The following is a 25,306-nucleotide window of genomic DNA, read 5'->3' as shown; positions in this document are numbered from 1 at the left end:
GAGTTCGGAGAACTGAGAACAATAGCAGACTAAAGATTAAAACTTTGGAAGAAGTGTTCACACTTAAATTTTATCAATCTCCATCTTAAACGTAAGTATATAACATCATTATACATATTAAGTGCGGGTGAACGAAAAAGATTTATATAGATTAAATTTAAATGAGAGACATATGAGATCAAGAATATATTTAAATTTTCTTTGTCATTTTTTGTTGGATTGTTGTAGTTATCATCATCATTATAAGCATTGTTAATTATATAGGGCTGGTATTTTTATTTATTTTTTTGTCTAAATGTGGGGTTGGAGATTGGGACCCTACTACAACTATTTTATAAAAAGAGAAATGGATGTTCATGGGACCCATGTGAATGGAATGGAACCATACAAGATCAACTTTTTCTTTTCTTTTCACAATTATTACTTTTTCTTCTCGTTCTCCCTCACCTCACCTTGACCATCCTACACTATACATAGGCTAAATGCCAATATCTAACAACAGTATATTTTAGTATAGATTCCACCATATTTTGCTGCATGCTTCCGGCGATGTGTTGTTTCCATTTTGGAGAAGACATAGCATGAATGCCGTATGGTATAGGCTCGTGCAATCTGACTCATTCCAAATTTCTACTATGTATCAACTGTTTATTGGTATTCATCAACTGATCAAGAGGGACCTAATGCAAAAAGGTCTAAGAAATAATTGGTGCTTGTTATTTTTTACACAGTTGTTTTAATTATTTAAACATTAAAGTGCAAATAGAATTATTGGGACGTATTGTCACTTGACTATGACCTAGTATGGATTCAGTAACTCTCAATGTTGATGTCTGTGATCCTCGATTTTAACTTGGGAGGTTTTGGTGTTTTTATTCGTGATCATATTACATGTTCTTTTTTCCATGGTTTCTTCTTGAAAATTAGTGGACTTGGCATTTTCTATGCTGGGATTATACGATGGTTTGAAGTTGTGTTGGAATATTGGGTTTAAGGAGGTGTTGTGTCTATCAGATTTAAATATTGTTGTTGACCTCATCCAAAAGAATTTGAATGTGCATCACAAGTATGAAAATTTGATCATGGCTATTAAGCATCTTCTTTGTAGAGATTAGATGGTTAATTTACAACAGATTATGTGTGAATGCAACACATTGCAGCTGATTTTTTAGTTAAAAAAGGTGCTCTAAGTGATATTAATCTTGATATTTTGTATGAAGTCCCCCTAATATGGCCTTTTCTCTTAGCAGATGTCGTGGACGTTGAGTTTGTTCGATCCTAATTTGAGTCTTTTTTTTTTCCTTTTTTTTTTCCATTTAAAAAAAAAGGTTGCAATAAGGAATTGAATAACTTTCATATGATTTGGAATTGAATTTCAACGGATAAATGACTAATATATAAAATAACTTATGGGTCTTGCTAACATGTGTTCTAAAATTTTGTAAAAAAAAACGTGTTGAACATTTGTTAATGAATCAAAATATAGAAATAAGAATAGAAAGAGAAAAAGAAAGCATGGTAATATCACTAGAAACAGTATGCAAACACTAACTTACAATATGTAATATTTCTGTAAGTGACTTCATTTACACTTGAAATGAAATAACATTGAATTTGAAGATTATATCTTCCCTTCGCTATGGTAACTTTTTACAATGTAGTCCATTTATGGGAATATATTACATTGTGTTAATAATTTGAAATTGGAAGAATGGAGATTTGGTTTATTATAGCCACAATATTAGTAATCGTAGCACAACTTTTCATCAATTAATTTCAGTCCATTAGTTTGTACCTTTTTTCTACAACGCCTGTAACTCCCATTTGTATCTCTATTATGGTGTGAAGAGGCATCTGGAAATGATAAATCTCAAGTTAGATAAACATTCATCATACACCAAAAGTGGTTAAGGCCGAATCAATCTGGAAATGATCGAACTCGGATGCTCCTGATTGATTCGGTATTAACTCATTCATTAACGAGTCCAACCACTAAGTTATATTAAAAATTAGACTGGTTATTGAACCTGTGAAGACGTTAAGGTCGCATTATAATAGTTCGTGTTTCAATCAATTAAGTTCCAATAAGCAAGAACCTAATCTAAATTGAACCATAAGGTGAAAAAGCTGGGCAAAAATATGAAACCACAAATTACCTCTATATGTGGAACTTCTTTCAAAGGTCTATCCGCAAAATAAGCATATAATGCCCTCAAAACTGCCTGAAATGAGAAAATTATGGAAGAATGTCAAAGATTAGAAGAACCACTCAACCATAGAGCCTTTATGTGGACAGATTTAGCTTAATGTCTTGTGTACAAACCTGGTGAGATATCACTACAACAGGAGCTCGTTGCCGTTCAAGCTCGATAATTACAGGTTCTAACCTGTATTTTTGGCACTAAAAGTTAGTTTTATTGAACAAGTTGAATTGACGACTTAAATAATGTTTTTAAGATAAAATGTATAAACCTTTGAATAACATCCAAATATGACTCCCCGCGGGGATATCGATACCTAAGCTTGTCCTTCTTTCGGGATCTACAATGAGGGGGATGAAAATTAAATGTGGCATTTAAACATAAACCCCTTATTCCGCATAAAAACTTCCATACTAAGTTTTTTTTGTTATCTGGTATTTTAGTTACACTCAACTTGCAAGTGAGAGAAAGTTTACAAGTTCGCGACATACTCATACTCTTCTGGCATGTTTTTCTTGATTTCTTCGTATGTCATACCATCACAAACCCCAGCATTGATCTCATCAAGTGCACGCCATTGAATCTAACAAACATTTAAAGATTATAAGTGCAGGAACAAAATAATGTGTAAATGTGACAACTCAATTTTCCTGACATGAACACATGACTGCATGCAATGCAACCGTTAGTTAAACGGTGAGTGACACTGACCTTGGGAAATCCAACAATTGGACTTGCGGTAAGAATAGTTCGCTGCAGTGTGCTAGTCCATATCTAGATCACCAGTTACAAATATAAAAAATCACTCATCGTTTCAGTATTTGTCAACAACATTTTATAAATGAACTAAGCTGATATCAGAACTGATTCGGCGTTATGTTTTTCCAACATGTACAAGAAAATGCTGTTATAGTATAGGAGATATGAAAAATCGTCACAAATTTCAATGCAGCTTACCAGAGGGGAAGGGACAAGAAATGTTACCAAATATACCCTTTTAAATCTGACTCATCAGTTAAACAAATTAAATCTAATGGTAAATAAGTGATGGAGATCGGTACACCCTTTTACATAGGTATGCCTTAAATGTGGCCTAAAAAACATTCTATTACTCTAAATTATGTTTAGCATGTTCACCATGCGATTCTGTCACAGTTCATACTGAATATTCATGCAACTTTAGCATAATGAGGCCCAACCACAACCCTATAAGAATAACAGTTCTCATGTGTCAGTTGCATACAATCGTTGAGCTCTCAGAATTTTGGATAGGTCTGACCTAACACGATCCAAAAGTTTGCTCAGGGGGAGAGTTCTCAAGCATTATAAGAACTGTTTGAACCATATCTCTAATCGATGTGGGATCTCGACATGTCCCAAGCAAAAAGCCAAAAAGCCAGCAATTGAATCTAAACAATTAAAAAATCTTACAGAAGCAGCCCGTTCTGATTTGAGACGCTTTCGCACAAAGTTGGCAAGCTTCTTTGAATAAATTTCTCCTTTCTCACTGTCATAACATGTTCCACAGTGTTATGATTAGTCATCTAAATTGAAAGCAATTCATGAAATACCAGATATCACATTGACAAATGAGAGTGAAGAAGCAACGATTCAAAGATACACGAGCTAGAACTATTTCATCTTGGTAAGAGACTGAGAGAGCCCAATGGATTAACTAATAATCCATACGGAACCAATCGTGTTACAATACAAGAAGTAGATGACTACAAGCCTTATTTCTATACAAAGCGAGGGTAGTTAGAAAAAGAAGACATCGAAGCTTAAAGGTCCCAAAAATATATTGATCAGAATAGCAACCAGATTTTTCATTTACTTTCACATCCCTTCTGTTTCTACATCCCATATTCTCCAGAATCTGAGCATTACAGTTTACACGGGATATAGCTACTGAATAGACAAAAACATGGAAAATACCTAATTGCAGTATCTCCTCCGATTCTGCCTCTCACATTATCCTGACTTTCTCCATGACGAGTAAGTAATATTGGGCGAGGTGTAAGATGTGTATTTACCTGAAAACGTATTTACGTAGAAATGTATGAAAATGACATAGAAGAAACAAGTAGTATATTGTTTTCAACATTTCCTAACGAATAATTCAAAAAACAAGAAACAAAGTTGTACTTTTGTAATTAAAAGTTAAAGTAAGAAGTTGAAAAAGAAAACATTTTCCAAGGCCAACCCAATTATAAATGCGATGCAATATGTGAGTAATAAGTAAGGAACTTTATATCTTCAGACGATAAAACGAAAGACTGAAACTCACTTCCATTAACTTAGTGGTTTAGAAAAGCTTACCAAGAAAAAGACAATCCGTCCAGGAAGGTAGCCACTGATATTGTTCACCTAAACCACAGAAGTTGGGAATAATTAACAAATCAAAGTCACACTTGAAACAATAAAGGTAGAGCACACGCGCGCACACACAGGTACTTAACAACGCTGTCAACCACCGTAAATTTTCCACCAATCAACATAATTTTAACACTAACTAATGTCTCTCCAAGCTCGTCTGTTTTCTACTGTGGTATATCTGAACCTGGTAACTTATCAGTTTTTATGTCAGTGTGGATTTTGTTAGTTTCCAGGGTTTTTGAACCCTGGACGGCTGGACCTCTTGATTAGTACTCCCTCAGTGTCCCTCAGCTCACCAACCGAGCTGCTAGCTTGGGACCCTAATACTTTCATATCACAGCAATAATACTTTCTGAGTCTTTACAGAACAGACATATCACATGAGAAACCCCATCCGGAAGAGGTAAAACACGTTCAATAAACTCAACTGCTAAATTTTGATGTTCTTAATTCTTATTACCACAAACAATAGTCGACACATCTTATACAGTTATGCTAATCACATTAAGGATTTCTTGTTTGATATTATTTCATTCTATCACCTTTCAACTATCAAATTACACTTGCCATATAATGAGCTACGTAAAGGGTTAATAATGTCGATTCAGGCTGTACTTACTTGAATTTGTCCACCATGTCCGCTGACCTTATCAATCATTTTTATGTAAGATCCTTCTCCTACTGGTTCATAAACCTGGTAATATGAAATCAACATTATTACGGAAAAAGCACATCTAGAACAATCATTAAATTGAAAAGTACATTTTAAAACTTGCCTTCTCATAATTGGCTAGACGATTTTTAAAGTCTTCCAATCCAGCCTCAAAATCTGGCCTGCAAATGGAAGTTAATTGCATATGTATCCGCATAGCAATCAAGATATGATGTCACTGATTTAAATGAAACATTACTCTTCTGCATAGTCGGGACTTTGCTGAATTTTAAGACGAATATTCCTCTCAATTATGTTTCTATCATTGCATATTGTTTCCAGGAAGATAATCTGCAACGAAAACACAAAGATGGATACAATGAGTTCAAAGTTAAATATATATATCCTTTTCATATTATACAATTAACCGTGCTCTTCTGGAGTACCTTGCATTTTCCCTCAGCCAATTTCATCAGCATGTTTCTTCGTCTCTTGTTACTGTTTGTGGCATCAAATATCCCAACCTAAACCGAAATTAAACCTTACGCAAAATAAAACAAAAGAATGTATAAAAGTAACAAAACTACTGACAAAATTGAACTTACCTGGCCACCTTCATGCATCCAAGATAACATATCTTCAAATGCCAGTGCTGCTACCTAGTGGCACGTGATATATTAAAACTATGTACACAGAGAAAGGTAAACACGGTGTCAACATTATCAGAATCTTCCATTATAAATGAAATGTTAAAAGCAGGATTCTATTAAAGGTTAAAATAGTCTTAACAGGTTACATTAGCCGATGTGACTTTTTTTTCACCTTCTATTCTACGCTTGCTGGGTGGTGTCACTACTCACTGCCATACTCATTCCAAATGTACAAAATGGTAAAAGTATAATACCCGGTGGGCTCAAAATGTTTCTTCTATTCAATGATTACTACTATCTAATTCATTTTGCAATCTAATATAACTCATTCCTCTATAGAAAAAAGGATTAAACTATGTCAATCTAATCCTTTTTTAGGGCTTGCACCATGCAGTACTTAGGAATCATTTTGAATCTTCAAACTTAAATTATATTTTTATTCAAGAAAAGATTTCGAGTGTGATTTAAATTATATTTTCTTGAAAGACTAACTGAAGAAAGAACTCTTGTTATATGCACAAGTCTTAAGAATTGAAATAGTCCATCGAATGCAATAAGATTCAACAGCTTATACAAGCACCACCATCAGAATTTTATGTATAGCCTAATATGCAAGCTAAAAAAAAATTAGAGACTGAAAGACTCGATTAATCTAATCAAATTAAATAATACTAGTAATAATGACAAAAAAGATCAAGACTAAACTACCTCATTACGTGCCTCCATGCCTTCTGGATTGTCAGCTCGAAAGAAATCAGCAGCCTGCAAAGAAATGAATGAATAAAGATTACCTAAGCAAACATGACAGGCTAGTGCAACATTGTGATTTCAATCATACAACTAACATTTCAGAACAAAATCAAGTTTCCACCGTCTCATTATCATGCAGAAATATTGAAAATTTTATTAACCTCCAAACTCCTAAGTACATTCTTAGGGTCTTTCCCTAATATCAAAGCTTTTTTAACTGTTTAGACTTAAAATTTTCCCAGGTCCGATCTTATTTATAAATTTAAAGTTAAGCACGAGGAAACTGTAGTACTACACGGAGTCAATATTAGCAGTCCGGTGTAATTTGAAGGGTGTGATGGAGTTTTAATTCTAAAAAGCTATACTTTGTCTCGGCTTAATAATTTAAGCTTTCAAGTTAAGTGACTCAATGACAAGTGTGTCCTCCTGAATACTAGTATAGATGAAGAACTTGAACTGCTTAGTTACTATTATAAGCCGATGTGTATTTCTGCCACGGAAAGGTCAGACGACTTAAAAAAATTACAGATCGCAAAAACTAGTGTCTTTGCCATCATGGTCATAACCTAGGGCATAAAAGAGACAATATACCAAGTATCCCATCTTAAATCAACATGAAGTCCACAGAACATCAACAACTGTTGGGCTTCTTTGCGCTACAAATTCCCAAGCATCAAAGTTGAAATACTAACTTATGTGCTATTAAACAGTATATAATGTAGTCATGCAGATATCCGCTAAATAAGAAGGCATAAACAATTTAACAGATTCGTTGAAATTATGTATACCTGATTAGCTCCATGCTTGAGGCGACGATACTGCGACATCCAAAAGTAAGTGTGTTAATCTTCAAACTCGACATATTTCCAGTTTTCCACTAGGTGCAAGCATATCAATTATAAAGAAAAAATATGTTAAGAATGCAAGCAACCTTCCCAACATTGAAGTGTTTGGTATCATGACCTAACCAACGAAGGTATCTTGTAAGTTTAGCTGCAGTAAAAGTTTTACCTCGAGCTGGCAGACCGACCTACATAAAATAAACTACTTAGAAATTATAATAGTTTATTTTCTGAAAATCAAATATACTAAGTTACAGCTTTTGATATATATGTTTTTGCATTTCGAATCACATCTAATTTCAACTAGAGTTCCAACTTGAAGAAAAAATTAAGTGCCCCAAAACTATGAAAATTATTCAGTAATTACTCATAACTCTAGAATAATACCAGGACAATCGCCAAATGTCTATCCTCCTTTAGACCTAACATCTGATCAGCAACAGCTGCAGCTGCAACAGCTCCAGCAGCAGCTGGCATTGAATTCTACAAATAAAGAAGCAAGAATACAAGCAGTTATTTGTGAAGAACCTAACTTAGTATAATATAAGCTAGTTTACATGTAATGAATTTAAATATTAAACAGGAAATGAAAATCGTTTGTACAAACCTTGGTACCGGTTCCCAAATTAAGATCACTAGAGAAAATATTTGAACTAGAAGATTTTACAAGTCTAGGAGATCCAACACCTCTATCAACAAAAAGTCCCCTTTGACTATCCTGCCTATGCAGAGGTGAAAATGTTCCCACTGACTTGGATTCAGCCATTCCAGAACTTTGAAACACCTTAGATGGATCCGGCACAATAACCTCCATCCCCTGGTCGGAAAATCAACATAAGCTGTCAGCATACTTTCTTACATGTTTCAACTTAGCATCAGGAAATGGCACTTTCATTTTAAGCATCTGTTTGCTAGTCAAAATTAAGGAGTGAAGAAAATCTGGCCAATCTTGCACCGATTAAAATCTTATCAAAATACAATTATTAATCAATTATCCTATTAAGTTCCTACATTAATCTGTAAGGAATGAATAGTCCATCGAGAAAGGATAATCATGATTGTAATTTTAAAATGTGAGTTTGAATGTTGAACCTTGTTGGAATATGAACTTCCGCCTGATCCACTAATTAGTGACCGCGGATTCTCTGTCATGTTAGCTGCATATACTTGGCCTGAATTTGCGGAGGTTGAGGGGGCTGGGACAACATAATGCTCAAGATCAAGTTCCAAACCTGCAGAAGCACCGTTCTGAACAAAAAAATAAAGTAATCTTAAATCACTTGACAAAAGAACTAACTTATAGAACAACCAAAAGAGAAACTAACTTAAGTATATAAATGACCAATGACAAAAAAATAATTGGTTTTGAGAGCAAGATATCTTGTATGTACACACCATCACAAGAAATACAGTCAGAGAGAAGATTTGTCTACAGCGCAAAATGAAGGTAGACAACAAGAAGAAGAGTTGAGTTTCAAACCATTTGCATGATATGAATTTTGAAACAGAAGAAACACCTTCGTTAAATGAGGAAAGAAATTTTAAATTTTCATTTGTGATATCTTTCAAGAGATAAAATAATCAGTTTTATCAAATAGCGTCTATAGTAGCGCTATAGCGTAGCGAAATTTGAACAAGTTATTGTTCGTGATGTCAAATAGAAACTATATTGGTGTTATAGCACGGTAGCGTAGCAGAAGTCGAACAGACCACTATTTTCCGCGATTGACAACACCGAAAAGAACAGATTGGAAACTAGCAGTTTGGTCTTACCTCGCCACCTGTCTGAGGTGCTGAGTTTATGCTAACATCAGGCATCCAACGTACGGCCGAAGGACGGAAATTATCCTGATAAGCCCTCCAACTTGCCGCAAGGTCAAACGGAGAAACCCTATCTGCTTTAACAAACACTTGATACTCAAGAACCTCACCGCTATCAAGCTTAAATAACGCAACTCTGGCATCCTCCCCTAGCGCTCCCCCGATAAGTAGGCGGCTAGGACCCTCTTCAACAAAACATGGTGTATCACTGTCCTTAGGCTTCAATAGAAATTTGAAATCCAAAGTTTCTGAATATACCATACCACATCAAGAAATCAATCAGCTTCAGAAATGAAACACTGCTTCAATGATTACCACAATTATTACATCCAACTTCATTTATTTCACAAAAAGGCTAAATCAACCTAATACCAGATTCTGAACTTACAATGAAGGAAACAAACACTTTCCATTATCCCCCCCCCCTGCCCTCTCTAACCTCAAGACATTATCCACTGTTTCGTTGACCATACTATTTTGAAGTCATCGTGAAATGGAAAAACATTAAAGGGATTAAAGCAAGTGAAAAAAACCAGTTTTAATTAACTTCTAACTTATAAGTAACTTGTAGCTTGTAAGTGGTTCACATTGATAACTTGGATAAGATTAACTTCTAGGTTCTCAAACCCTGATTAGACTAATCTTTGGTCAAACTTTACTTATCTACCTCATAGTTGAACTCCACCTTACCAAAACCCCTTTCCCCAGGAACCGGAGGTTCAAGACCAAAAAAAATCTTCTAGGTTCTAAATTAAGGTAAGCTTATTCTTCATTCACTAAAATGAATGAACTGCATATGCTGATTCTAAGTTATACCAGAAGTTGTTAATAAATTTAAAATTATAATAATAATTATTTTAATATTTCTTTTCCACATGTGTTTTTTGAGTAACTTATCAACTCTATCAAACTGACAAGTTGTTAAAAAGTACACCTTTTGACTTTTAAACAAACAACTGGGGAAACACAAAACAAACATAAAAGTAGAGTAAAAGTAGCAACTGACACATTTCTGATCAAAGATGTATCTGTGGTGTCTGACACTTATCAAACATATGTAATTACATTCAATTACTTCTACTTTCTTAAATTATTACTTGTGTCTAGTATATTGTCATGTCCAATGTTCGTGTCACTGCTTAATTACGGAAAACAAAGTAAGCAAAGAAAGCATTACCGTGATTAGGTGGAACAACAAAACTAAGCTCCCACATTGAAACCGATTCTCTTTCCATAGAAAGCTATAAAAAAATGAAGAAAATTAGCAAAAAAGAAGAAAGGCCCAAAAATGAAAAAAAAAAACATAAGAGTGATGAAAATTACAGCTTTGGAAGAATCCCAAGAACCAACAAGAGGAACAGAACCATAAACATGAGGAACAAGATGAGTAGTGAGTTTGAGATTCTCCATCTTGAGAGAAACATATAGTTGTCCACCAGCTTGATCATCATCATCATCTGTTCTGTCTTTGGTTTCTTCTGAAGTACCATCTGTTTGCTTTGATGAACCAGTTCCCATGTTCTTGTCTCTGTGTATGTCTCTGTGTGTGTCTGTGATGACTCAGAAATAATATGTATATGTATAGATATATGTATAGATATATGGATAGTGGATGAGGATGTGTGTGTAGGTGTGTTTTTGTTGGTGTGAGTATGTTTGGATTTTATTGTCGATGGAAAATATGGCAAATCATGCTGCGGATTTTGATCCACTCGAGTCAGACCATACCACATAGTGTGTATACTTGTAAAATAAGTTAATTAATAAACTAATCTCTCACATTATTCTCACCAAAAAATAAATGAAAAAAAGTCAATCAATCAAAATAGTTGATTAACTACTATGAGTTATTTTTGGCAGGAAAACACTTTTTTGGTAGGAAATAGTCTAAATTAGGGTTTTGACTCTCGTTGGTTGCACAAAGTATTGTCGTAAACTTCGATTTTTTTATCTGATCGTAGAATTCATCTATGTATTGTTGTTTAGGTTGCAACTTAAAGCCTTTTACTCCTCCCCAATAATATGTTTTGTTGGGATCGAATATTGGTTTTCCCTCGCCATAAGTTTAACTATGCTTAACAAATTGAGTCACACTCATTGGCTATTGACAATAAACTATGGTGATATCATGTTTTTATTGAACTCATGTCAATGTCATGTTATAGTCACGAACGGTATAAATTATTATTCAAATCATTCTGAATGATACATTAGGATTATTTATTTATTTTGTATTAATTCTTTATTTTTTAGATAGAGTGATGTCTAGTGATTCAAAATTACAGAAATAACTAAACTTTGATCAAGAATTTCAAAATAATTTTGATTAATGCTCACAATTTGGAAAATAAACTAAACTTATAAACTCTTGTCAAAAAAAAACTAAACTTTACAAACTTGCCCCTCTTTTATGAGTAGAAACTAGAAAAGGAAAAGGATTCACTTTTTTCTTTATGTGAAAAAAAGGATTCTCTAATTTAACTCCACCCATTTCCTCTCATGTTATATTCTCACCCTTAAACGTTTATTTCTCTCATTTTTATATTTTTTTAAAATCTTTCCCATTCATAATTTTTCTATGGCCAAGATTAAATTGAACTCTTCAACCACGAGAGTGTCCAGTCACGTAAAAGAGAAAGCACTAAGCACACGCATACATATATACCATAGAGATATGTTTTGAGTAAAATATTTGTCTTAAAAAAATGTCAAACCCAATTTATTTTTACAAAATGTCAAAACCCAATTTTAGTACTTAAAAAAAGTCTACAATAGCCCCTCAAAATTATCAAGGGACACATTAGTCTTTAGCAAGAATTTAAACACCCACAGAGTGTGGATTCAACGTTTACTACCGAGAACCTCTTTGATGGACAATCTCCAATACACTTATTGAATCCTAAGGTTTGTCGTCTATTCTTAAAACTCAATGCATCTCAATAAACTACAAATATAAAAATTTAAAATTAATGAATATAACGATTTTACTAAAATAAGTACTGTTAACTTGAAAAATATCTCATTTTAAGAAGTCGACTTAAGCCTCAATATATGTTGGTCGGCTTCGAGTATATATATATATATATATATATATATATATATATATATATATATATATATATATATATATATATATTCACCATGATACAAAAGATTTTATTTAAATACTGGTAAAAGAAGATAGATCCAAGCACAAGATGAGCCATACACACCACCCACAATACACAGATTATTCGTATACAAGACAATGAGACAAAAAAAATACAAACTAACCGAATGCTACCCAATGTTAACTTAAAACACACTTGCTCTGGATCCCATAAATTTGGTGCAAAATTAACTCCAATCAATAAGCACATTTCCACTACATGTTACTTAATTTTTTGCTTGTTCCATTAGGTACATTCTCTTGGTAAAAAAAAAATTAGGTACACTGTCCTGCACTCTTACCAGAAATTAAACATAAAAACAGCAGAGCATTTTGCAAATTTTATTTTACAACCTAAGACATATCACCACATTTTAAGTTTTTAACCAGACTATTTTATATCCACATCCATGTCATGCAAACACCCATAAAACAATTGAAATACTCTATTCCTTAATTAGATAGAGCAATATTAACTCCTAATCCCACATTTGAAAACGTTGTGGAAATTCAGAGAAAAATTGTCTGACAGATTTGGGCCACTGTCTATTGAGGGTTATTGAACTCGTCTTGATCAAATTATCTTGCGACAATTCACTCCATATTTTGTTTGACAACTCTTAAACTACACCTCTGGTTCTCAACTCTCAACTTCCTTAGTCATTTGCCTTACAAAGTTCTTGATCCTAAGACCACCGTTCTCCCAATCACAACACATTCTCTCCCATTTATACCTAATGAATTCTCCTTGCCTCCCCACTCTCACCCATAGAAAGTGTTTAAAATAAGATTTAAGTTTATTAATAATACCTGATGGAGTTGAAGAAGGATAGGTAAAAGACTGAAAATAACATGCAACACCAATTTAAGTTGCACCACACAACCCCTGATAGAAAGATTTCAGTTTTCACACACCGACAACCTATACATCACACCTCAAGACACATAGCCCTGATTTCCAAAAGGAGTTCCTTTTAGTATTTGCACCAATTGTTAAATCAACATATTTGAATGAGATCACACCTACTTTGACTTAGGAGTGTTTGTCGCCTCATCTAATCAAGATTGGTTTCAATACACCTGTACTAGCGAACTTTTATGAAAGTTCTATTGGATTCAGCCACTTAATAGACAATCTAAGTTGGTTGGATTTGCTTTTGTATTATGACATTGATTTCTATTTTTATAAGACACTTCTTATTATGGTATTCATTAAATAGCATAATAAAGTCTTCACAATAGTTTGTTTGTTCTATAGAACATTAGTATGACTTGATCATCAGAAGATATTGAATAATAGAACATGATTCTTAAATCATTTGTAATCAAGTGTTATTGATAATAACGACAACATACTAAGACTATTGTGTGAGTAGAAAAATTACCACATCCCACGAGTCATATATGCATGATATCATGTATACACGATATTGAAGACATGCAATATCGAGGATACACGATGCTATATCATGGATATGCGGTATCACATATATTTCATATCAAACCAGAATACAGGTATAAAGGAAGGAAAGTACCATCATAACTTGGGGAGTTCAACATATATATTCACTCAAAGTCAGGACTTAACCAAAAATATAAAGCATGTCTGTTGTTCATCGCAAAACACCTACTTTATTTGTCTTCCTAGTTGGTTAGATTGCAAAGATGCATCTCACACATAAAAGCATATCTACCAAAGTACATATTACCCCGTGAACAATTTGGAAGAATGTATTTCAGCTGTGATTGTCACCTACAAAAATACTGCATAGTTGCAGCTTACACCAACCCTTTTTTCTCAATAACAGTGCCTCAAAGACCCCTGTCATATTGCAATAGAATAAAATATAGAATATGTCAGTAATGAAAGCAGCACAAAAATAGTTGGGGCAAAAGGAAGTGAAGGTAAAATATTACAAAGTCAGTCATGACAAAATATCCATTCAATCCAATATGAAGTTTATCATAATTCCTAACTAAAAAAGAATAGAAACCTGCGAAGCCTCCACACAAATGGGAACAAGAAAGATATGTGGGTTGGAGTAAAAAGAAATTATTATCATTATCAAAATAGTTATCAAATATGGTTGGAAAAGAATTTGTCCAGAAAACTATAAGTTGAATGTTTTTCCTTTCAATTCTTAAACTTTTGAAATAATTAAATGCCATGTACTCATGTCAATTTAAAATATAGATATTTCTATAGTTTGCAAGAAGATTCGACTCCATGCATAACAAGGTTTCAAATAGGATATGGTTTCTTTAAAACTAAATTAATTGGTGAACAAATTGATATAGGCAAAAAATGTATATCTTCTGTGTCAGAATACTCAGGTAAATAAACATATGAGGCAAAAGCTTTTTACTTCAACTAAAAGTTCTCATTTCACTATTATACGATATTGCAGCCAAGTTAACATCTTAGACAAAACTATTTCACTTCAGCTGAAAACTCACATATCACTATGCTCACAGATTGGATTTTCGTTATCTTGATCCTACTTTTGTTGAGATGAATGAATGATCCAACAAGACTGGAAATATAATTATTCGGGAGAAAATTACTGTAGTTCCAGCTGTAAGAAAACGATATAACCTCATTTAAGGTGGTTTGGACATTGGACATGTGAGGACAAGACCCATTGCCATAAGGGCACTAATAAAAATTGACAAGATAGTTCAATAGTCAGAGGCAGAGAGGGATACCTATAAAAGCTATAGGTCAACTCAAATATGGTCATGACTCAAGGCGATAAGGCTTGATTGTTTGCACTTTTTTTTCTTTACAAATTATTGTTTTTGTTGTTAATCCTATTTTGTTTCTCAGAAATTTTTAAAACACGGATATATCCTATGCCAAATAACTGAGAGGTAGAGGGATGCCTATAAAAGCTATAGGCAACCCAAATATGATCATAACTCAAGGCGATAAGGCTTGATTGTTTGTGCTTTTTTTTTCTTTGCAAATGATTGTTTTTGTTGTTAATCCTATTTTGTTTCCCAGGAAGTCCTAAAACACCAAGATATCCTATGCCAAATAACCGATGTATTGGGTGCAAGACCCCGGACTCACATGGAGTTCTATCTATTGTCATCAGTTAATCGTAAAGGAACGTTGTGTGCAGTAAGAAATAAACTAATATTGTCATTTAAAATGATTACACAACTGCAGGGTATTCTTGGGAATTTGACTAACGTAATATATTTAAAGTGTCACTAGTGTAAAAAGAGATCCAGAAACAAGGTGCGTATTTTTCTACAATGAGGAATAAAACTAGTATTTCGTATAGGTTCTGATTACCCGACTTCATTGATGATAATGGCCTTAAGTTTCTTAGCAAGGTGCATACTATTCTATGTTCTAAGGCAAAAATTCAATCTTCGAAATAGGAATTAATTACCTGACTTTCTTGATCATAATGGACTTGAGTTTCCTAGCAAGATCCTCTGATCGAAGCCTACGCTCCAAGCTCTTTCGGGCTAAAACACGCTTCTCAGAGTTTTTGATATGGAATCTTTGTTCCTTCTTTATCATCCTCTCGATCCCACTTGATGTCATCTTACGCTGCATCAATGCCAATGCCCCTTCCAGGTTTCCATTATAGACTTGCACTCGTATGCCTCTGCATGGCTGAAGCTGCTGCAGTTGATGATGCTGAGCATTAAAAGGTTGAGTTACACAACCAGACTGTCTGAATAAGCCGGATAAACGTCTTACAACTGAGTTCATATCTTGTGAAATGGAGACGATTACAGCTTCTGTTTCTTTTCTGAGAACAATTAAAACAACACAATAAACTCAATTCTCTACAACAGCAGCAAATATTGGTGCACAGATTGTTCTAGAAAAACAGTTCAAACCAAAAAGAGGAAGGTCGATTATATCTTTATCTGTGGTAACTACACTACATTAGAATTTTTCAAGGAATTGTTTGTAATAAGTTGTTCAAGGAACATTATTTAGATACTATATGGATTAAGAAAGAGCTAGACAATTGTCTGTTCCTCAGTCAAATTTTATTATGCTAATTACATGGTATCAACCAACGAAAATAGAGCATATATTTTCACAATCAACCAACGAAAATCGTTTCAACTATATCCTTATTCTTAACCAACGACAGACTTTCTACCTAGTGATCTCATAAGGCTTTAAAATTATGCCCCTTCACTCTTCTCTTTATCAATCTCTCTTAATATAAGAAGAGAAGATGTTGTGGAAATCCTATTAATGCCCCAGCCTGGTTAATTGACAAATCACCAAAGTAAGGGTAAAATCTGTCTTTAACTTACTTTATTCAACCAAATTACCACAATTAACTAAGATGATGTCATGTAACTACAAATAACTAATAGTTTAGTTCATTTGCTCTTCATAAAGTCATTTCCATTTGATGCCAACTAAATAAATCCGATTTTGGTTGACAAGGAAAACGAAAAAAGTTTTCTTTTGTACAAAAAAGATATAATCTAATGTCAGATCTACAATCAATTGGAGGCAAATTTTCAATTTCAAATTTCAAATACTCTTATATTGTCATTCACTACTCCTTCATAATTTAATACTCTCTCATTCTCTCTCTCATTCTCTCAACTGTCTCTCCTCTCTCATTCTCTCTTTGACAACAAGAAGAACACGGCAGGTATAAGAATTCATTTTCCTAATATCATTAATTATTTCATTTGTTGTTGACCTTCATATCATGTATATTTAACAAAAACAGTCCTAACACAATTTTATAATTATATCAACAACAAAAAAGCAAATATACAAAATATATTCATTAGTTATAATACAACATCACATCCAATTTCATATTTGTATTGTTGTTGTTGCATGTAATGGAAACAAAATATGTAAAGAACTTGACCTTGATGAAGACAACAGCCAAGGTTTAAGTTCTTTTCCGGCGCGGTGGTTGCAAGCTCCGGCGAAGGTTGTCCGTTCCTGATATTTTTAAATGGGTTTTGTAGAGAAGATGGAGGGGACTCTTTTTATGGTGATGGATTTTCAAAAGCTTGTACGTGGATGTCAAGATCTAGCCGAAAAGATGGTCGTAGGGAAATTTAAAATCATCTTTGACTTGAAATAAATTTGATAGAGTATAATTACAGATGAAAAAGAGAGGATGAAGATGGTGGAGAAATGTAACGACCGCCGGAGACACACTGAAGGAGGGAGGAGGAGGAGGAGGAGGCGGCGGCTAGGGTTTGTTTGAGAATGAGAGAGTTTTCCAGATTTCTTTGGTGAAGAGAGAGAAAATTAACTTTGAAATAAATACGGTGTGTGTGGAATAAAGTTAAATGACAAAAAATAAAATAAAAAGAAAATTATAAAAAAATACTCTAGGTTTGTACGAGATAGAAAGGGGTAAAGGGGTATAGACTTTTTTTATTGCAAAATTAGTGTAACATAATAAAAATAAAAATAAATAAATTCTTTAAAAAATATATAAATAATAATAATAATAATTTCTTTATCAAATAATAAAAAAATAGTAGTAGTTTATTTAACTTCTAAAAATATTGTAAAATATTTATTATACACGAAATAAGTTATCATTGTTAACTTTAAAAATTATTATTATACATGGACGAAGTCATCACTAATATCTACTTTTTTTTTAGGGGGACCGATATGAATTTACTAACATCTACTTCTACTAACAAAATATATATATATATATATATATATATATATATATATATATATATATATATATAATCGAAGTCCTTCAAAATTTCATAACCGTCCTTATTAAAATTCACTATCTTCTTAATTTCATGTGTTAACTTTAAATGATTTATTATACACGAAACAAGTTGGCATTGTTAACTTTAAAAATTATTATTATACACGGGCGAAGTCGTTACTGATACAAATCTACTAACATCTACTTCTACTAATAATTATTTTTATACACGGGCGAAGTAATCAGTGATACAAATCTACTAACATCTACTTCTTCTAACAACAATAACAATATATAAAAATCAAAGTCCACCAAAATTTCATAATAATCCTTATTAAAACTCATTATCTTCTTAATTTAATGTGCATAATTGCATTTTTCAAAGTTTAATTTATTTTTAAAAAAAAAACTAATTACGGACAACGATCATCACAAGTGTAACTAATTTCCGCTAATAACTATGTAATTTATTTATTTATTTATTTTGATGGACTTCGATTTTTATATATATCTCTCTTAATATAAGAAGAGAATATGTTGCGGAAAATATATTTATGTCATACAATGGTTGATTGCGACGTCCTAACAATGGGGTAAAACATGTCATAAATTTATTTTATTGAACTAAATTACCTCAAGTAACTTTAATGATGTCATGATAAAAAGTACCGGTTTAGGTGATGGCATGAGTAACTATGATGATATCATGCAAGTTGAACAAAGTATTTAGTTTAGTTACTTTTGAATCTAAAATTTACCTTTTCTAACTGATGACGTCATCTAATTATTATTATTACTTTATGGTTTTAAATTTGTACACATTTTTCTCCAAATGATTTGACGAAATGTAACTGCCTTTCTCATTCCCATAGTTCCATTACTTTTAAAAATTTCTCATTTTTCAATGAAAAAAAAATGTCATTCATGACTTACATCATGTCATATCACATATTTCAAATTTCAAAACTCCCCCCTAAATTTTAAAACACAAAGATTTTGAAACCATATATTCAAAGTCACTTTCACTCATATTTGTCATTCTCAACTTCTTTCACCCAAACTACAAATGTCAATACATTTTCTTATTTTCAAACTTTCTAATCTCCAACTACTATTTTAATTTTATTTTGCAGGAAACTTGAAAGCTGTTCATTTTACAACTGAACAAGTAGTTGAAAGTCCTGCAAAATAAAAAAAAATTATCAGAGATCCACAAGGGTATTTGATGTCTAAAATTTACTCTCTTCATTATCATAATATGTACCTCTTTTTTGTTTTTCTTATCTTCATTATTTGTCTTAATCTTCAATTATCTCTTCAGCAAACTACAAACAAAGAAAGGAGACACAAGTAAGTAATTTACTCTTTTCATAATCTATCATGTACCTCTTTGTTCAAAAAAATAAAATAAAATATGTACTTCTTCTTTGTTCTTCTAATCTTCATTATTTGTATTTATCTTTAACTACATATTTTGATCTAGATATGTTTTTGCAGAAAGTTGAATAGAGTTTTTGTCCGTCAGCAAACTACAAACAAAGTAAGTAGACAACAGTGAGGAAATGAAAAGACAAATTAATTAATTTAGTACGTATTGTATAAATTTTTGCTAAAATAATGAATTAGTGTCTTGTATGATGCTAATAAAATTGAAAACTATTATATTTTGCAGGAAAGTTGAATGGTGTTCTTATCACTTTAACAAACTACAAAGAAAGAGATGCTTAAATACAAGATAAAGGAAAACCGTGAAGAGTTTGATCAGTATATTTTTTGTGTGATTAAATATTGTTTTGAAGAAATGAAGATAAATACATAAGAAAAAAGTTTAGTTGTAATCCGTATACATAATTTTGTTTAAGGAAGTGGCGTCTATGACTGTAATTATCTACTAATTATATTTATTGTACAAAAAACACTATTAGTTTTTTAGAACACTTCATAAAAAAAAATTATGGTTAATGAGGAACACGGTGTTTACTTTAATTAGCATTATATATTAAATGTCTGGTTCATATATTTATTCCACCGAAATGGCAACTTTTTGGCTTGAAAAAAGAAATATCGTATATTAATTTGTTTTTAGATCCAAAAAAATTATTTATGTTATTTAAAGAAATTAATAAATTTTTCTCAGATCTAGAAACAAACAAATGATTTTTCAAACCATACAACTTAAAATAAATTTTTCTCAGATCTAGAAACAAAACTATGTGGCTTGACGGATAAAAAATGGTTTAAATTATCAACAAAGTAATTTCATTATATATATATAACAACACGAACAAATAGACAGTTGAGAGAATATCTGAAATTGTAGATTAAAACTAAAATATTTAGAGAAATTTAAACATTTCAAAAATAAATGATTGATCTACAGTTTCAATACTTGTGAAACTCATTTATTAAAAAAATCTCAAATCCAAACCAGATTTGATACATATAGTCACTTATGGTGTTGTTTTTGTGGTTGCATGCATAAAGTTGAGAAGAAATTACACAGATTTGATACTTATCTTTTAGTGTCTCTTATGTTGTTTTTGTTGTTGTTGTTGCATGTATGAAGTTTGAGAAAAAATTGCACTCCATTGATGTATTAGATGCAGAAGAAGAAGTATTGTGCATATACTTAGGTGCTATAGTGACAATTTTAGTTAATAGGCAGTCAAAAACATGGTCTGAACTCTAAAGCATCCTGAAACATTTGAGTTTTCTACTGAGTGATGGAGTCAAATGTGGTAATAATTTACAAAGAAACAACGAAAGTGTTAGACAACACAGATCTCAAAATTACTAATTTTCAAGATTCCTCCTTTTGCAAATATAATTTGATATAAGATAGAGGAGAAAGAGAGCTTCAATAGTATGCATTTCGTTTGGAAAAAGAAGACTGGTCGGAGTGGTTAGTCGCCAGAAATAGGGTGGCAGCGGCTAGGGTTTCTAATGCGGGTGGAGAACACTTGAATGAGAGAGAGAATGAGAAGCTGAAATGAATATTTTGTTTATGATTTTCTTTGTTTTAGTGTTATAATTTGGGCTATTGGCTATTAATGGGCCGAAATTTAAAGAAGTCCGTCCTATTTTTTTTTAACTCATTTAAAAATAAAACTTTTTTATCTCAATATTTTTTTGAAAGTTCCTTTTAAAATTTTGACAAAAAAATAAATAAAAATTCCCTTTCAAATATATGGTATACGGAAGAGAGAGAAGCTGTTATCTTCTCTTTCAAAATTAATACAACTCAATTAATTTTTATTATATATTTAACTATTTAAAAATAATATATTTAACTATTTAAATTTCAAAATTATTTTTCTCAAAAAAAAATTAAAATTAAAATTATGGTTATACATGTGACTATTCACCAATATTTTTGCTCATGTTAGTTATTGATAAAAAATTTAAAACTATGGTCATACATGTGACTATTCACCAATAATATACTTTTAAAATGATTATAATACATTGGACAAGTCGCCAGTCTCACAAATTTTTAAAACAAATATTATACATAGAAGAAGTTATCATTGTTGAAAATTTAAAATAATTATTATATAATGGACAAGTCGTTACAAATAAAAATATATAAATAATTATCATCACCGTTAAACACATACACGGGATTGTATTGATTAAATGTACAAAATAAATACTAAGCTACATATTATAAAATAATTATTATACATGAGTCAGGTTGTTTTTGATAAAATAAAATAAAATAGTTATAACACAAAAGACAAATCGACGTTGATATAAATTTTAAAATCTTTATTTCACACTTGATAAGTGTTCAATGTTCAAATTTAATAATTATTTGACACAGGTCAAATCGACACTGATAAATTTTTTAGCATAATTGTTATAGACGATATAAGTTTTTTTTTAAGGATTATAGACAATGTCACTGTTGAAAATTTAAAAATCTATTATTATACACATGAGATGTTGTCAATAACATAAAATTAAAATAATTATAACGTACAATACAAGTCAACAATTATATAAATTTTAAACTAACTATTCTATATAGGACAAGTCGTCAGGGATATAAATTTTTAAATAAATATTATACATAGGTAGAATTGTCCATGGTAAAAATTAAAAATAATTATTATGCACAGTACAAGTCGTAATATATATAGTCAAAATGTCATTGATATATGTGAGACGTGTGAGGATTTCGGAAAGTGAATAATAGAAAGAGAGTGATAATGTGTGTAGAGTTGAAGTGTGGTAGTAGTGCGTGTGGTGTGGCGGAAATTTTAAAAACTATCATAAAAATAAATTTACAATTAATTAATAAATGTACAGAATAAGTTGTCGTTGACTAACTAACTTTTATACACATAACCAATTGTTATTTATAAAAGATTGGTCTTGCTAAAACGTTCATGCTATTTATAATATCACCTCACTTCAAATCTATAATGATATTGAACCCTCATAAACTAATATGCACGGGATAAATGAACATTGACTAAACTTTCAGAAAATAAAATAAAATACACGGGATAAATTATCATTGACTAAACTAACCTTGATTTACACAATAAGTTGTCCTTTATAAAAACTGTTCATGCTAAAACATTTAAACTATTTATAACATCACCACATCAATTCAATTCTACAACGATATTGAACACTTATCAACTAAAATGCACAGGATAAACAGAGATTGAATAAAATTTCGTAGAAAACTGAAATGCATCGGATAAGTGGTCATTGACTAAAATTTCAAAAGTAACATAAATACACGAGACAAGTTGTCACTAACTAAACTAACTTTGATAAACGATATTTATAAAAAAATTGGTTTTGCTAAAATGTTTCATGTCACCTCACTTCAATTCTATAATGATATTGAACCCTCATAAACTAAAATGCATGGGAGAAACGAACATTGACTATACTTTCAGAAAAAAATAAAATACACGGGATAAATTATCATTAACTAAGCTAACCTTTATTTACACGACAAGTTATCCTGTATAAAAATTGTTCTTGTTAAAACGTTTAAACTATTTATAACATCATCACCTCAATTCAATTCTACAATAATATTGAACACTTATCAACTTAAATGCACAGGATAAACAGAGATTGAATAAAATTTCGTAGATAACTGAAATACATCGGATAAATGGTCATTGACTAAAATTTCAAAAGTAACATAAATGAACGAGATAAGCTGTCGCTAACTAAACAAACTATGATAACCGATATTTATAAAAAAATTGGTCTTACTAAAATGTTCCTGTTGTTTATAATGTCACCTCACTTCGATTCTATAATGATATTGACCCCTCATAAACTAAAATGCACGAGATAAATGAACATTGACTAAACTTTGAGAAAAATAAAATAAAATACACGGGATAAGTTATCAATGACTAAACTAACATTGATTTACGTAATAAGTTGTCCTTTATAAAAACCGTTCCTGCTAAAACATTTAAACTATTTATAACATCATCACCTCAATTCAATTCTACAACGATATTGAACACTTATCAATTAAAATGTTCAGGATAAACAGAGATTGAATAAAATTTCGTAGATAACTGAAATGCATCGGATAAGTGGTCATTGACTAAAATTTCAAAAGTAACATAAATGCACGAGACAAGTTGTCGCTAACTAAACTAACTTTGATAAACGATATTTATAAAAAATTGGTTTTGCTAAAATGTTTCATGTCACCTCAATTCAATTCTATAATGATATTGAACTCTCATAAACTAAAATGCATGGGATAAATGAACATTGACTAATTTTTCAGGAAAATAAAATAAAATACACAAGATATATTATCATTGACTAAACTAACTTTGATCTACACAACAAGTTGTCATTTATAAAAATTGTTCATGCTAAAACATTTAAACTATTTATAATATCATCACCTCAATTCAATTATAAAATGATGTTAAACTATTTATAATATTACATGACAAGTTGTAATTTCTTTTTTTAGCAAAAGTTGTAATATTATAATAAATTGTTGGATATTATTTTTAATATCTATATAAACTTAAAATATACACACAATATCTCATTTTCCATTATATTCAAATATTATAACATTGTTTACGTTTCAAGTTTAACAAATTTAAATAAACTTGTGTTATGTAAAAATTGTATTATATTTTAATGTGCATTATCATATTCTGCAAAATGTAACAATCATTATAGAGAAATAACTGCCCATCACATGTAAATAAGTTATATTAACATTTTTAAAACCTAAAAAAAACATCAAATTTTTAAATAACAATATATAACAACCATTAAAAAGAAAATTAGACTCTTTTAAGCAACAAACGGTTACTGTACCCGTGCGTCAGCACGGGTATGTTACTAGTAGAACAAGAAGAAAACAGCGAAATTCGAAGCTAAAATCATTATTTTCAGTGTAGCTATTCACAAAAATCAAAATTTTCAGCCGTCATACAAAAAACGGATTACTTGAACTCAAACATAGTTATAAACTACTCCCTCCGTCCCTATATATAAGACCCTTTTGCCAAAATTACGAGAATTAAGATATTGGATATTTGTATTAAAGTTGTTTGTAATCACTATTGTTTTTACAATTTTATCCTTTAAGAAAGAATGTTAGTTTATGTTTTCAACATGTTATTGTTGATTGAAGAAAAAGATGTATAATAAATAGGGGTATATAAAGAAATAATTAATGTAGTTGGAAATAACAAAAGGGTCTTATAAAAAGGGACAAAAAAAATTCTCAAAAGGGTCTTATAATTAGGGACGGAGGAAGTAGAATGTAATTCATTGGGTCCTGATGTTGATTTCAATCATCATCTTTACTCCTCATACTTACATCCCAACTAATTAAACACACCCTAAAAGTGAGTTTAAGTTATCATAATCTATGTTTGGATACGTGTTTGAAGCGTAAAAATCACTTTTTTTTAGGCAAAAGCTACAAAATCAAAGCTTCAGTTATTGAATGTTTGGTATCACAATGACTCATGGAAAATTACCGTAATAACAAACACAAACATGCATTGGTGTATGTTTAGAACTATCATAATCAAAAACTCTCAAACCCAAAACTAATCGCACAATAGCGGAATCAAGGTGTGGAGTGGAGATCTATTATCATCCGACAATCGCGGCGCAATTAGCGCTACAGTTGAAGGGAAGGAAAAG

General features: G+C 31.4%; 2 protein-coding genes across 4 annotated transcripts; both read right to left on the bottom strand.

The window, feature by feature from the left end:
• Positions 1 to 1,502: 1,502 nt before the first annotated feature.
• LOC25490936 (6-phosphofructo-2-kinase/fructose-2,6-bisphosphatase) lies at positions 1,503 to 11,006 on the bottom strand. 3 transcript variants are annotated; one of them, XM_024779504.2, is made up of 23 exons: positions 10,616 to 11,004; positions 10,470 to 10,533; positions 9,245 to 9,540; positions 8,564 to 8,719; positions 8,079 to 8,288; positions 7,859 to 7,954; positions 7,561 to 7,659; positions 7,418 to 7,447; positions 6,588 to 6,641; positions 5,835 to 5,888; positions 5,676 to 5,753; positions 5,489 to 5,580; positions 5,354 to 5,411; positions 5,197 to 5,271; positions 4,521 to 4,568; positions 4,137 to 4,234; positions 3,633 to 3,708; positions 2,913 to 2,975; positions 2,678 to 2,784; positions 2,473 to 2,541; positions 2,324 to 2,387; positions 2,157 to 2,222; positions 1,503 to 1,854 (listed from the first exon to the last, which is right to left on the bottom strand). In XM_024779504.2, exons 1-23 carry the CDS (start codon positions 10,808 to 10,810, stop codon positions 1,777 to 1,779), a joined length of 2,226 nt encoding a protein of 741 aa, XP_024635272.1. In that variant the 5' UTR covers positions 10,811 to 11,004; the 3' UTR covers positions 1,503 to 1,776. The 3 variants fall into 3 exon arrangements, 2 of the variants coding, with proteins under 2 accessions (XP_024635272.1, XP_013460301.1); XM_013604847.3 differs by having other exon boundaries at positions 1,609 to 1,854; positions 2,693 to 2,784; positions 10,616 to 11,002; XR_005645136.1 differs by lacking the exons at positions 1,503 to 1,854; positions 2,157 to 2,222 and having other exon boundaries at positions 2,323 to 2,387; positions 2,656 to 2,784; positions 10,616 to 11,006.
• A 2,803-nt stretch (positions 11,007 to 13,809) lies between these two features.
• On the bottom strand, positions 13,810 to 17,737 carry LOC25490935 (uncharacterized). The gene is made up of 3 exons (XM_039831301.1): positions 17,312 to 17,737; positions 15,842 to 16,210; positions 13,810 to 14,262 (listed from the first exon to the last, which is right to left on the bottom strand). The coding sequence occupies exons 2-3, from the start codon at positions 16,168 to 16,170 to the stop codon at positions 14,253 to 14,255; spliced, it is 339 nt and encodes a 112-aa protein (XP_039687235.1). The 5' UTR covers positions 16,171 to 16,210; positions 17,312 to 17,737; the 3' UTR covers positions 13,810 to 14,252.
• Positions 17,738 to 25,306: the final 7,569 nt, after the last annotated feature.

Source organism: Medicago truncatula, chromosome 3, assembly GCF_003473485.1.
Source record: "Medicago truncatula cultivar Jemalong A17 chromosome 3, MtrunA17r5.0-ANR, whole genome shotgun sequence".
Taxonomy (NCBI): domain Eukaryota; kingdom Viridiplantae; phylum Streptophyta; class Magnoliopsida; order Fabales; family Fabaceae; genus Medicago; species Medicago truncatula.
This window is presented reverse-complemented; position numbering and strand designations above follow the sequence as displayed.

What these genes read in the sequence shown, in the direction of transcription:
- LOC25490936 (XM_024779504.2), bottom strand. Translation starts at nt 10,810, where the DNA reads ATGGGAACTGGTTCATCAAAGCAAACAGATGGTACTTCAGAAGAAACC. An exon ending in CACCTCAGACAGGTGGCGAG is followed by an intron (nt 8,720 to 9,244) that starts GTAAGACCAAAC and finishes TTTTTTGTTCAG; the next exon opens with AACGGTGCTTCTGCAGGTTT. An exon ending in GGATGCATGAAGGTGGCCAG is followed by an intron (nt 5,754 to 5,834) that starts GTAAGTTCAATT and finishes ATTTCGGTTTAG; the next exon opens with GTTGGGATATTTGATGCCAC.
- LOC25490935 (XM_039831301.1), bottom strand. Translation starts at nt 16,170, where the DNA reads ATGAACTCAGTTGTAAGACGTTTATCCGGCTTATTCAGACAGTCTGGT.